The 14272-nt window shown below is 62.8% G+C and overlaps 1 protein-coding gene across 1 annotated transcript in view; it reads left to right on the forward strand.

Annotated features, from left to right (window-relative positions):
• Positions 1-2404: 2404 nt before the first annotated feature.
• The window catches only part of LPCAT1 (lysophosphatidylcholine acyltransferase 1), a gene marked incomplete at both ends in the record, with an annotated part of 38914 nt that continues 27046 nt past the window's right edge, over positions 2405-14272 (forward strand). The window contains one exon of the mRNA XM_082835421.1: positions 2405-2539. Within this exon, the coding sequence (XP_082691547.1) occupies positions 2405-2539 (135 nt within the window). The remainder of the gene's footprint in view (positions 2540-14272) is intronic.

Here is a 14272-nt window from a genome sequence, read left to right on the forward strand (position 1 = left end):
AAAATTGAAGCCTAGGTGTGAATGACCAGTGCAAGCCAATAAGCTTCCCAGCCCCTCTTCCGAGCCCGCAGCACCCTCCTCCAGCCCCTACCTGGCGTTCTCAGTCCGCAAAACTGACTCCCCTACGCCCCCCCCCCCCACCGCACGGAGGTCCCTCATCCCCAGCGGGTAACTGTCCTCCTTTCCAGCTGTAGCAGACAGGGCTCCCCATCCCATCCCAGCCCGTCCTGTCCCTTCCCCTGATCCGGGATCCTTCAGGACTGAGATGGGGCCACAGTGGTGGTTTCAACCTCCCCTGTAGGGCTGGCTTTTTGCCTCCTGCCCCCAGCCCTTCCCCAAAGAGACAGTCCTGGATCCGAACCCCTCCCCTCCCCAGGCCTCCACTTCCCTCCTACTCCTCTGTCACCCAACTTTCCCCACGGCCCAGTGCAGGCTGGTCTCCACCGCTGGCTACTGCCACTGAGTGGCCATCCCAGTTCTATCCTGGTCGGTCCTCCTGGGGGGGGCGACTCCAGAGCATCACCCCTGGCTCCCCAGCCCCGCTCTCCTGGCTGTCTTCCGCCCTCCTCGGCCACTCGGGGCCCACCAGGCTTCTGCTCGTTGTCAATGAGTGGAGCATGCCTCCCTCACCCCCTTCCCCTCACACTGCCCAGCCCCCCGCACCATCCCACCAGCTCTCCCAGCCGTCAGAGCACCTGAGCACCGAACGTCCAGGAGGTCAGCAGAGGGCCAATGGCCTAGAGGCAAAGGAGATGGAGCCCACCTGTGTCCACCAGCAAACAAGGCCCATCATGACCCCCGGTGCTTTCGTGTGGTCACAGCATGGTGGAGAAGGCAGGCACTGCTCCAGTTGCCTTTGACAGATGTGACAACCGAGGTTCTGAGGAGTGTTCACTCGCCCGGGTCGAGCATGAGGCTTTGAAGAAGTTTGGACCCAGCCCTGCACCTTCCCTTCTGTATTAACAATGCACGCAGGATGCCGGAGACCTCAGGGGGGACCACTGGCCTCCCTTTTGGCCCTCCTTGCCCCAGCGTCTCTCTCTCCATCAAAACACAGAAGGGCCCTCAGCATGGCAAGGCTTCACCACGGCATCCGTGAGGGTATTGGCTGTGTTAGCAGAGGGCAGATCACTCCCTGACGTGCTGCCCAGGAGAACGCAGATGCCCCAGGAGCCCAGGGCTGTGGAGAAGGTCAGCCAGGCAGCCCTAGAACGATGTGGGAAGAACTGGGGCTCCTCCCCAAGGTTTCGGGAGTCCTTCCTCACCCGCCACCCACTGCCTTCTCCTGCTCTCCCTCACGTGCCCGTCGGGGCCACAGGAGAGATGTGCGGAAACGTCGCTGTTCTTGATACTAAAGGTTTGCGGTGACTTTTTGAAATTTATAGACTTTGAACAGGGAGTTATTCTGCATTTGCCCTAGTTAGTACTGTGTCACAAATTAGGGATCCCCTGTGTACCCCCTTCACCCCAAAGAGTAATCCCAAGAACTAGAGTCCTCAGGGAATGAGAAAGATTCATCACCCTCTTCTCAAACCACTGGGTCCCTGGACCCTGTGGTCTGAGTGGACCCCGTGCATCTGGGATGAGGCCTGCCCTCAGGGGCTCCTGGTGCAGCCCACAGCCAGGGCTGGCAGGACCACGGGGCAGCGCAGCGTAGCCCATCTGGGGAGGACAGGTGAGGAGGAAGAAAACCAAGGGAGCTGGGTCTGGGACGGGGACCCAGTGGAACCTCTCACACGTGCGCCTGGCCAGGCGCTGCTCAACAGCGCCCCTCGGGATTTGGGCAGCTGGGGCTGCCTCCCTTGGGGACTGCTCTGGGGCTCTGCACCCACAGCCCGGGGTAGCGCGTGCCCGCCCCATCTCCACGTCGCTGCACTCCTTCCGCTCCACAGGCCGCGCCCCGGCTCGGCGCCCTGAGCGGCGGAAGGGGGCAACGTGGCGGGCCGCGCCGCGCTGGGGACTCGATCTCCCCTTCTCCGGGACCAGGCCCGCCTCGTGAGTCCCTGTGGTCAGGCCACCGCGAGAGGCTCTCCGCCAGGGCCTCGGCGCCCCTCGGGACCCGCGCCCAGCGGCTCCGGCTGGCACACCCGGGAGCAGCGCGCGTAGCCCCGGCCCGTCCGCGCGCGCTGGGGCGGTCTCTCCGGGCCCGCGGGGGGCGGGGCGAACAAGCACGCCCCTCCCCGGTCCGCCCCGCCCACCCCGCCGGCGCCCCCCGCCCGCCCCGCCCCGCCCACGTCATGCAGCCTCCCCTCCCGCGCCTGCGCGGCCGCGCGCCTGGCCCGCTCCAGACGCCGCGCATCCTCTGCCCGCGCCCGGCGCCCCGCGCCCAGCTCAGCGCCCGGCTCCGCGACCCGCTCCTCGCCCGGCCCGGCGCCCCGCTCCCCTCGCCGCGGGCGGCGCGGCCATGAGGCTGCGGGGACGCGATCCCCGAGCCGCCCCCGCCTCCAGCGCGGGGGCCGGCGACGCGCGGCGGCTGGCGCCCCCGGGGCGGAACCCTTTCGTGCACGAGCTGCGACTCAGCGCCCTGCAGAAGGCCCAGGTGGGTGTCCGTCGTGTGCCCAGCCCGCCCCGGGCCCGGGGCCGCGCCGAGGGTCGGGGATGCGCGGCCGGAGGGGGCTGGGAAGGGGACCTTGGGCGCGGCCCAGCCCCGCGGCGCCCCGGGGCCCGCGATCGCCACACTTCCCTGCGACCCGCAGCCTGCATCCCCCGCCGTCCTCACCCCATCCCCGGTTCCCGTCACCCTGGTTCCCACCGCCAGTGCCCTGAACCTGGCTCCGCATCCCCTTCCCCAGGTCCCCGCTCCCGGCTCCATCCCCCTCTCCTTGATCCCTGGACCCCGCAGCCCTTTGCCCTGGCCCCTGCACCCCGATGTCGTACCCGCACCCCGGTCGGTCGGCGCCGCGCGCTCTCCTGGTCCCGGCGTCCACTGCCGCCGCGTGCAGGCCCCGCGCGGTACCGGAGCGGCTCCCCCTGGATGTGACTTCGTCACTTGATGCGCTTCGTGTGGGGGGACCTCTTTGGTCACTTGAGTCAGTGCCGGCGGCAGTGGGGTGCGGGCTGTGGGCTCCCCTGGAGCTGCCGACAGGACGGTTCTGCGTCTGCGGGTTTCCACGTTGTTTCTGGGGGACTCCCTTGGGGGTTAGTCTGCGGCCAGAGTCGGTCGCGGCCAGCCTGGTGCAGCCTGGGGTACAGCGCGCAGGCAGCCTGCTTCTGGCTCGTTTTATCTGCGGGGTGGTCTGGTCCTGGCTGAGGGACGGCGGCTGCAGGAAGCAGGGCGGCCCCTACACTTGTCCCCTGCCTTCACGTGGCTCCCGACCTGGAGGGGTACTTCTCTGACCTGGTGGGATCTCTGAGCTGACCGTGAGCTGTGTCCGCTTTTCTGGAGGATTGCTCACAGGAGGGCCTTTCTTTGACTCCAAAACTATGCATAGAGGCAGGGAAGTTTCAGGTCTTCAGGGGTTGTCTAGCCGGTGGGGTGTACACCTCCAGCAACACTCTCTGTGGGAAGATCGGAGTTTTTTAAATGTGTAAAGTAACTCATCTGAAATCATATTAAAGTGAAAAGTTCTTGAAGTCAGTCTAAAACTGTCATTTCCCCAGATGCCTGCCTTTTCTCTAACAGCCCCCTTGGTGGGTCCGATGGTTGTCAGTGGGGAGCAGAAACGGCAGAAGACTGGTGGGGGGGAGAACGAAGAGTGGCAGGCCCCCTGGAGACACGGAAGGACAGGGCCGTCCCACCCCGCCCGCCATGTGGTCCCCGGTGCCTCCCCCCTCGTCCTCATTGGCTCACACGCCCCCTTGTCTCCCCCAGGTGGGGCTCACAGTGGCTTCCTCTGAGCTCCTGAGTGAGCCCCCGTCACTGTCACACCCCCGCCCCCTGCTTCCAGGGTCTTCCTCCACTGCTTAGAGCCCGGGAGGGGGCTCCCTGGGATGGAGCCCTGAAGCCTTCGGGCGGCTTCCGGCGCCCCCCAGGCCCGCCACCCTTGCTCCCGCTGCTGCAGAGCTGGCCCCTTTCCGCTCCTAACCCCTCTCTCCCGGCCCCTCTGCTCCTCCCTCAGGTCTGGGGTGAACTGTCTCCACCAGCAGGAAGCCCCCTGCGCCCTGGAGGGCCTCCTCTGTGTCCCTGTCACACTGGCAGCCCCCGTTGCTGCGGGCGCACGGGGCGGGGGGGTCAGGTCTGTCCTGCCCGGGGGACCGTGCTCACTGCGCCAGGGAATGGAGGAGCCACACGCAGAGCCAGCTGGCTGTTGAGGGAATGAACGGGCGAAGGGACAGATGTCAGAGCAGAGTCTGAAACCCTGACCCCCTTCAGGTGGGGGCCACAGGGTTGGGAATTGGAGGATCCCAGCTGTGGGCTGTTGTCTCAGCATCTGGATGAGTTCAGAAGAAGAATAGGTGTGTGGGAAAAAAAGAACAGGTGGGTGGCATGTTTCCACCTGCCTCCAAGGGAGGGATACTTTGTTTGTACCTTGTTGCAGTGTTTCAGGGGCCGGGTCAGAATAATCTTGGTGTATTTGTAACAAAGCCCTGTTTCTGCCCAGGGGTCTGAGGCCCCAGGTGTAGTCTGTACTCTCCAATTTCCAAGTCCAGCTCTGCAGAGGCATTTCGCTTTTTACCAGCAATGTTCTGCAAAACTCTCCCCCTTTACCATACTTTGTTATGGTAAAGTTTGAGCAGAGTGGACTTGGCCTATCCAGGCAGAGAAAGCCCACCTCCCGAAATCAGTACATAGATGGATCCTGCAGTGTCCGAGACAGCCGGGGCCGCTCAGAGCTCACCTGAATTCTGAGTTGAGATAGAACAGTAAGCGTGCCTATATTTACCTGCTGGCCTTTGCTGTAGGGGAGGGGCTGCTGTGTGCCTGGGGATTAATGCCCAGTTGGCCCATCTGTCATTTAACTGCAGCTTTAGTGAGGAGCTTAAGCATCTCTTTGGACAGAAAACAACATGTTAAGACCTGAAAAACCATGAAGAGTGGAATATCACATCATCACCCTGTGATGTGGAGTCAGGCGGTGGGTCAGTGTCACCGGGTGTTTGTGTACTTCCCGCTGGAAGCCGCGGGTGTGAGCACATCCCCTCCAGCTCTGGCGCTTCCCCATTTCTGAACCCCCTGAACCAGTGTCACCGAGAGTTTACTTCCTGGAGAGCAGCCTGGTTTCCCAAACACCTTGGAACTGAGCCCTCGGAGGGAGAGGCCCTGCGTGCACCCCTCCCCCGGTCTAGTCCTCAGAGAGGATCACAGGAGGGTGACTCCAGGGACAGACCTGTTGGGCAGCCTGCGTGGAGTCTAGTCACCCAGAAGCGGGCGATCTTTTTCTCCAAGTTCTGATCCAAATGCCCGAGTCTGGGGCTCGGTCCGGATGCCGAGTTAGGGGCAGCCGCTCTGGGGCAGGGAGCCCGCGCCCCGCACACTCCCCAGCCACTCAGGGGAAGGCCCCACATGTACACACACCAGGCCCACCTGCACGCCCTCATGACCCGCAAGTCTGCGTGCTCCACGCAGGAGACTCCACAGTGAGCAGCTCTCCATCCAGGCCCTCCCACAGCCCCAGCGCTGTGCCTGGTGGCGGGGTCGGGGGGTCGGTGGCGGGGCGACGGATGAATGGGGAGGTGGCCCGGCCTAAAGCCAGTGCTCTTGAGGGGCTGGCGATAATAGAAACTGGGAACAGGAGACGGAGGCCCTCCAGGAGAGCATGTGTCCTGTGGAAGGGGCAGGCTGTGTCCCTGGGGATCTGGGAGGCCAAGGCCCAGAGTCCCCTTCTGAGGACTACTGAGGACCCGGCAGCACGGCCCTGGAAGGCAGGCGGGTGGAGGGTCGGGGGCCGTGTCCTCATGTCCAGGTGAGGAAGCCGAGGCCCAGGTCCTGTGCTGTCCCCGGACGCCGGGCAGCGCGGGCTGGCTCAGGGCAGATGTCTGACCCGCCGCTTCTCTTACAGCTCACCGGGAGCCTCCTGTAATCGGCTCCTACTTTTCTGGAAGGATGCACGTGTGAAACTCCGTGGTGGTTAACGCTGAGGAATGAGACGGGGGATTCAAGGGTGTGGATCCGACTTCTCATTCGTTGCGTTCTTCTGCCCTGAAGTGGGACACACACACACGCACGTGCACACGGTTTCCTCTTACACTCGCTTTAATTTCTTAGTGCTGAGCAAAGCACAGTCTTATTTCTCATTTTCACAAAGCAGGATTTTGTCCCTGAGAGTGGGCCCGGCCCGCCCCGGCCCCGCAGGCCCGGGGACCGTCTGAGGAGGTGACCTGTGGGCTCCTGTACCCAGCGAGTCTCAGCACGGCCTCCAGGAGCCTCTGTCATGAAGCCGGGCCCTGCCCACCTGCCCCCGGGCTGTCACCACACAGCCAGGACAAAGGCCACCATCCCCAGCGGGCGGGGCCCCAGCCCACTTCTCGCGGGATCGCTGCAGGTTAGCGTTGGTGTTTCCGTGTCCCGTAAACCTTTAGTCTTGCTGTGAGTTATTCTGAAATGAGCCCAGAGGAAAGCGTGTGTTTGGAAATACCCTGTGGAAATGCGGTAGCGGGTTTGTTCTCAAGCCCAAGTCACCGCTCGGCCGTCAGTGCAAGGTTTGCAGTAATTTGCTCATTCACACGTTCCTTGGTGTTTTGACCACGTTCCAGCCTTGTGGGCCGGGCTGTAACCGTGGCTGAACACCCTTCGTCACTGCGCACACGGCTGCCGGCCTCCGGGCCCCCCCTGGGCACAGCATCCTCGGTGGCGCTCCGCAGGGGTCCTGGATGGGGGCCGAGCCGAGGCGCCCGGGACTGCAGCCTGTGTACCCCTGACTCGTGTTTCCATGTTAGACCCAGAGGAGTGAGTTATTTTCCCTAAAAAGTTAGCTGCCACTTAAGAGCTCTTTACACTACCTCGTTCACGCTTTTAGCCTTTCAGCCCCTGGAGCTGGGCCTCACCTTGCAGGGTCGTGCTCGGGGTCCTGAGGTCCGGCTGGGGAGGACGGGCCACCCGGCGGGCCCTGCTGCTCCTTGCCACCCGAGGAGCCCGGGAGCACAGAGCGACCTCAGTGCCCGAGACAGCGGGGATGCCGCTGGGCTGGACCAGGCACTGAATGCCCGCCCAAGGCGGGGGTCTGTTTGCTAGCCCTGGAGGGGTAGCAGCTGTCCCACGTACAGAGCGGGCGACAGAACCTTCCTTCGGTAGCAGTAGATATTTCTGGCCAAGAGGGCAGAGCCAGTGGCCGCTTTTGTTTGTGGGCCTCATAATCTGCACATCCTCACTGGGTCTCTCCGGCTGGAGCCTGGTCCCCCACCCTGGCTCCCTTCCTGCGGCTGGCTGGTTGCTGGCCTGCGGCCACCCGGCACGAAGGGGCTGATGTGGGGTGTGGAGCCCCTCCTCCCTCCCCCCAGAGTAGCCGGGGCCACTCTGCTTCCAGCCTCCCCGCAGGGCAGTGGTCTCCCGCAGTGCAGTGGTCTCCCACGGTGCAGTGGGCTCCCTGCAGGGCAGTGGTCTCCCACAGTGCAGTGGTCTCCCTGCAGTGCAGTGGTCTCTCCGCAGTACAGTGGTCTCCCGCAGTGCAGTGGACTCCCGCAGTGCAGTGGTCTCCCTGCAGTGCAGTGGTCTCTCCGCAGTACAGTGGTCTCCCGCAGTGCAGTGGCCTCCGCGCAGTGCAGTGGTCTCCCGCAGTGCAGTGGTCTCCCGGCTGCCTGCCCTGGCCCCGCCCTCTCCTTCCATCACTGCCTCACCTGTACCTGGTCCTCAGGAGCTGTCCGATCGGTCACCTCCCGCTTCCCCAGGCTGCTCAGAGGAGTGACTGCCTGGCTGGGGGACGGGCTGCCCCAGGCTCCTCCCCCCTCCTGCTACCCTGAGCAGCCCCAGGGCCCAGTGCCGGGCCCAGCCCAGCCCATGATGATGGAACTGGCGGGCCAGGGGCTCCCTGCAACCAGGGCGGGGGGGGGGTGGGCAGAGCTGGGGTGTTCTGGGGGGCTGCCTGCTGCTGGGGGAGGTACAGAACGTACCCGTGGGTCGCCTTGCAGCTACAGGGGCCGTCCCAGAGCTGGGATTAGAGCCAGGATGTGGTTGGGGGAAACCCCTTGCAGTTGGGGGTAGGGCCAGGATGTTCCCTGGGGCTCCCCACAGCCGCAGGCCTGGAGGCAGAATTTTGGTGAGGGGCCTCCAGCCGTCAGTCAGGCTGGGGTTGGGCTGGGATGTCCTGGGGGTGCTCTCGGTACCTGAGGGTGGGGTGAGTAGGAGGTGCCCAGCTGGGGGGCTGCCTGCAGCAGGGAGCCCCAGAGGGCCCAAGGCTGCTGGAGAGGCTCCCACAGCAGGGGGACCAGGACACTCTGGCCAGGGCCCTGCCACTTCCTGCAGGTATTTGCTGAACAGGTGGAAGCAGCGGGAAATGCTGCAGGTCTGGAATTTCGAGATTCTCTTCTTCAAACCCTGCAGTAAGGGCCCTGGAGATAAGGGATTTCCTTGAGCCACAAGCCAGGGTGGGTCTGACGTCTGGGCGGCTCTGAGCTGAGTGAGCAGGGGCCAGGGAGGAGCCTCTCAGGCCCGTTCTGTGCGGTGGGCGGGTCCTTTGTCATCCGGGTGCTCACAGCTTCCTCCATCCCTGCCTTGGGGACCGCCCCAGGCCCCCCTTCCCGTGTGTGCTGCCCCTGTTGGCCACCCGCCAGGTGTGGTAGGATGCTCCTGGCTTCAGACAGTGCAAACGCGAGAAGGGGTGCAGGTAGGAGCCGCCGCGAGCGCCCTGAGGGCAGGGACCGCCGTGTCCTGCGACACAGCCCGGGGGACACAGCCCGGGGTTCGTAGCCACCCGTGGTGAGCCGGCCAGTCGGCAGACGTTACCTCTGGGCCCTGGCACTCACTCGGGTGGCGCCCTTCGGCCCAGTGTGTTGTTTGTGGACGCAGAGGTGCCCCGCCTCAGCTGCCCCCTCCCCCCCCCCGTGTTTCTCAGCCCCTCGGGGAGACATTCTCGAGGACCGGGCTGCTGGTAGTGCTGGTGGGGTGGGCCCTGCACCCCGGGGCCTGAGCCTCGCACCTTTGTGTGGGACTTGCAGCCCCCTGGGTCCGCTTCTGCAAGTGGGGAGCTCGGAGCCTTGGAAGCTCCCTTTCTGCAGACACAGAATTACCGGGTGTCCTAACCCCACAGGAGAGATGCCTGGGGAAGGAGGTCAGGTGTCGCCGAGTTCCTGAACCAGCACTTGCTTTGGGATCTGAGCCTCGTGCTGGTGGAGGGTCCGGCCCAGAAGGCTTACACCTTCCAGCCTTTCTGCTGCTGCCCATCCGTCCTTCCCACAGAAGGGCTCCAGCCTGGGGTTTGCTTTACTGTGAATTTCACAGCTGGAGACCGCAGATCGCAATCACGGGGACCCCGGGACAGAGCTCTGGTCCCCAGCAGAGCGGTCCTGAAAAGCCGGAGGAGATGAGATTTGGTACAAAACTTGGGTGCGTCGGAGGAGGAATGAGGAGGGCCAGGGAGGGTGCAGGCGAGACCCAGAGGCCAGCCCGGCAGGCGCCGGCGGCCAGAAGCAGCGGCGGGGCACCGGCTGTGGGCGCCCCCCACGTGTCCGCCCTGCCCCTCCAGGCCCAGCCTCCCCTCCCACACGTGGGAGGCTCTCCCCCTGCACTTCCTTCCGGCCTTGCTCAAATCCCACCAGTTATTATCCTAGGGGCCTTTCTCAACTGCCCTGGAGACCCGGAGTCCACGTGGCAGGCGGCTCCCGGTGTCCCAAGCGTCCACTGCCCTGGCCTCCCGGGTGGGCCCCTCTGCCATCTGCTGGAATGTACTGAGGCCTCCAGCCTGGCCTGAGTGCCCTGCCCGGCCTCCTTCAGGCCCCCAGGGCTGCGATCTCTGCTGCACTGCCCCCGAGTCCCCCGAACTGCCCCTCCGTGCTGACCGCTGACCCTGGGGCTGCCTTCCCACCTCCTTTGCCTGCGGACCATGGGCCCCACCACCCCCGGCATGCCCCGGCCCCATGAAAGGCCAGTGTGAGTGCCGCGGCCAGACGCAGGCCAAGCCCGGCAGGATCAGCTGATGCGAAGACTTCGACCCGCCCCCTGGAGCCCTCGGACCCTGGCTGGGAGGAGGAAGGGCCAGTGTGTGGTTCTCCTTGCCGCCTGGGCTGCAGGGCGTCACGCTTAGGGTTCCCTCCGACCAAGTGGCTCTGGTCTCTCAAAGAGCTGCACAGGTGTTCACTGCGGGCTCACAAGATCACCCTGTCAGCTGTGGTTGAAAACGGTGAATATGGTCATCTAGGAAAATCGCTCTGCGTTGGAGCGCGGGACAGATTTGTAAACTCGGTGAATGGACCGCGGGACAGATTTGTAAACCCGGTGAATTACCGAAAGACACTCATTTTGCAGGAGGTTCCAGATGCGGCAACACGCGCTAACACTTGAGTTGAAAGCTCTTGAATAGAGACCACCGGGATGGTGGGGAAGTTGGGCCTGCTTGAGAGTTTGAAAGAAAAAAATAGCTCTTTAGAAAAGCTATATTTAATTTTAGATTTGAGTGGGAGAGCTAGGAAGAAATAGCTTCTATACACAGTAAGCATGGGCTCTGGAAGGAGAGTTTTCCCGAGTGGAGGCACAGGTTATCCTAATAGACACACAGGTAGATGGAGGACCTCAGAGGTCAGTCAGTGGAGGCCTGAGGTCAAGAAGACAGTCACACCTGAGCAAGAAACAGACAGATGAGTCCAGTGTGAATTTGGGCACAGGATTTATGCAAATGGGCAACCCCCCCAAAGAAGCCCGGGTACCCAATAAACATAAAGTGCTCCATAAGCACAGGACAGGGCCTGGGCCCCTGGGCCCCCACTAGCCATTCCCCCTCGCTGGTGACCCTCGGAGCTCTGGCCACACCTAGTGTGTCACCTGATGGTAAAGAGAAGCCTCTTCTGGAGAGCAGCTGTGTGTGTGACAAGGTCCAGGGAACAGCCACGTTTCAGAACGCCAGCCTTTTCTGTTTCGCTTTTGCTTTCAAGTATTTTAACTATTCGAACTAGTTGGGAAAAGGACTGCTTATCTCCTATTTGAAGGCGGTGTATGATTTGGACCGGAAGGCATTTTATATTAAGGAAGGTGTTTTGCTGATGGGGGTGAGCAGAGGGGATGCGCTTCCAGGTTGATTTGCTCGCTTTGCATCTCAGGCATCGGGTCCAGAGCTGGTACTTCTCCTTCCCAGCTGTGACCTCCAAGGGCCTGTGGCTTCACTGTGCCGGCTTGTAAGACTCCGTGGCAATAACTGCATTTTCTAAGAAACATAAATAAAGTTAGATGTGTCTTTTTCTCCCTCGCCGCTGCGTCCAGCAGGTGGAGGGTTCCCTCGAGGTTCTGCCGGCTTCCTGCCCGAGCGAGGCTGGGGTGCGGCCACCGGCTGCCCAGGGCATCAGGTGTCACCTAGGCAGTTTTAGCATCTTCTGTCTACTCTAAAGTGGGATTCTCAAAACAGCTGGCTTTATAGTTTGTTTGTTTGTTTTAATACGTGTAAGTAACAGCAAAGAAAAGATTGACTCCCTAGGTGAGGCCTTCCTGTGTGTCTCCCACGCGCCTTGGAGATCTTCCTGCAGAATCTGCGAGGCTCATTTCTAACTTGCTCCACGTGGAAGAGCTTGGAGGTGACCAGGGCCAGGCTCCCAGGAGAGCACAAGACCAGCCCCAGAGCGCACTGCTCCCTCCCCTTCCGCCCCAGCTGTGCTTCTCTGCAGGGGTGAGCTCTGTGCCCCACCGGGACCGCAGCTGACCTGTCTCGGGAGGCTCCTCCGGGTCAGGTCCAGGGCGCCTGTCTGACTCCCTCACTCCTCACCCTCTGGCCCTCGTCTGTGGCCGAGGGGTCAGAGGGTGCTGGACCTGGCCCTGCAGCTTGGGGAAGGACCCCCTGGGCAGGGAGGTGCAGGGAGATGGAGGAAGGAGGCCAGTGTGTCCGGCAGCGCCCGTGAGGGAGCCTGGGGTCAAAGGGTGACTCTGCAGCCGTGCAGAACTCTGAGCCCCGACCTGTTTTGGAGGCGGAGCCAGTAGGAGTTGGTAAGAAAGAGAGGTGGCGAGTGCGACTCCCAAGTGTGTGTCCAGGAACAGGCGGGTGGGCGGGGCCAGCTTGGGTGTCCCTTTGGGGGTTGTTGCCAGCTCTCCCGTCGATGCCCCTGGAGCGCTGGGCAGCTGGGACGTCAGTGTAGGGGCCTCGTCCGCATCAGGCCAGGGTCCGAGAACGTGAGGGTGCTCACGGGAGGGAGGGGGTCCCAGGCCTGGGCTCCCCCTGCCCCCTCCACCGCCAGGGCAGCCCCTTCTCGTCCAGGCTGCTCCTCGAAACTTGGCTTTGCTCCCACTGGCGGCTGACCTTGGGAAGCCGCCCCGCCTCCTGGCCGGGCCTCAGTTTCCCCGCCCGTCTGAGCCCATGCACTGTGGGTGCGTTCTCTCTCTGGGGGGTGGCCTGCACCCTGCCTTGCCTGGAAGGATGATCGCTGACACCCCCTCTGGCGGCCTGCCTGCGTCCCGCACGGGGTGCCCACACTGTTTGGGAGGGTGAACTGAGTTGCGGGGAGTTGACGGTCGTGTTCCTGGCGCTGCTTCCTTACACGCTGTGAGCTGGTGAGCCGTCCCCCTGGCTCGCTGCGCCCGTGCCGGGTTCTCTGGCTGGGAGCCGTGTGGGGTCTCCTGGCCTCTGGCGCTTCCTGCGGCCACCAGTCAGCCCAGCGCCTGCGTCCTGGGCTCCCAACCTCGTCGGTTTGGGGAGACCCACAGGGCAGGGCACCTTTTGTCCTTCACACCTGCGATCTGGGCACCCTGGATGCTGGCTGCGTGCGCCCCAGGCCCCTGTGCTGGCAGTGCCTGTAGCACCCCCGTTAAGCCAGGCTTCACCTACCCCTCAACGCCACCACCGTGAGTGACTGGCCTATTTTCTGTGTGCTCACCGAGGTCCGCCATCCTTGAAAACACTTCATTCCAGGTTGTGAAGTCATCTAATTGGCTTGCACAGGTCTGTCCCGTCTTGTTTCGTGCCTTTTTTAACGACTGTCGCCCTGGGATGTGTCCGCTGTGTCCCGTGTAATTCATCGCTCCTCCCCTGGCTGGCCCCTGGTGTCTGTCACAGGGGTGACCTTCAGCGCACCTGTCCCCCGGTGGCGCCCTGGGTGGCATCCAGCTCCACGGTTACCAGCAGCACGCCCATGGGAGCAGCCCCTGGGGAGCGGGGCCCGCCAGCTGGCCCAGTGTCCACACACAGCCCCCCACCCCTGACCCCGAGTTCTCAACTGCAGCACAGAGGCTCCAGCATCGTCCTCACGGCCTGGGGACCAACTCTGAGCTGTGGTTATTCCCAGAAACTCAGGAGCACGGGGACTCCAGCAGAACCAGTGGGCCCTGGGCTCTGCACTCAGCGTCCTTGTGGGCAGTGGTGCAGAGCTCTTGGCCACATGACGTCAGGGGCCAACACGTCTGATGGTCCACATCTGTTCTGTCAGTTCATGGATCTTACCCACTGCCCGAGGATGGTTTGTGGTGACTGGTAGATCGAGCACCCAGCGCACGAGGGCAAAGTCTATTCCTTTTTTTCTTTTCTTAAGTCCTGCTAGGATTTTTTTTTAATTTATTTTATTTATAGATTTTTGGCTGTGTTGGGTCTTCGTTGCTGCGTGCAGGCTTTCTCTAGCTGCGGCGAGCCGGGGCTACTCTGCGTTGTGGTGCGCGGGCTTCTCATTGCGGTGGCTTCTCTTGTTGCGGAGCATGGTCTCTAGGTGCTCAGGCTTCAGTAGTTGTGGCACATGGGCTCAGTAGTTGTGGCACATGGGCTCAGTAGTTGTGGCACACGGGCTTAGTCGCTCCGCGGCATGTGGGATCTTCCCGGACCAGGGCTCAAACCCGTGTCCCCTGCATTGGCAGGCGGATTCTTAACCACTGCGCCCCCAGGGAAATCCCTTTTCTATTTCTATCAGCGTGATTTTCAGGAACTTTCTGAGAAGAGAGATAATGGCTGAGGATGTGGGCTCAGCGCCGGGTTTGTGTGGCCAGCTGGCTGTGTGTGTGCTGGCTTATTACATTTCCTTTCATCATAGGAGGGAGTGAATTTCCCTCCAGCCTCCTGGTGAATGCGGTTCCTTTGGAATGGCGGGATTTCTTCCCAGGATGAAAGCACTGGCATTGGAAGGCGGCTTCGGAGAGTCTTCCTGGGCCTGCCGGTCCGCGTGCTGACGGTCCCGACGTGCTGGCATCCGGCCTCTGGAGCGTCTGCTCTGCCTGTAACGCGGCCGCTGTGTTCTCCAAGCTGCTGACACCGATTCCCTAGTGCCGTCCTGCGCGCGTGTC

Source organism: Leucopleurus acutus (genome assembly GCF_964270905.1).
Source record: "Leucopleurus acutus genome assembly, chromosome: 3".
NCBI lineage: Eukaryota > Metazoa > Chordata > Mammalia > Artiodactyla > Delphinidae > Leucopleurus > Leucopleurus acutus.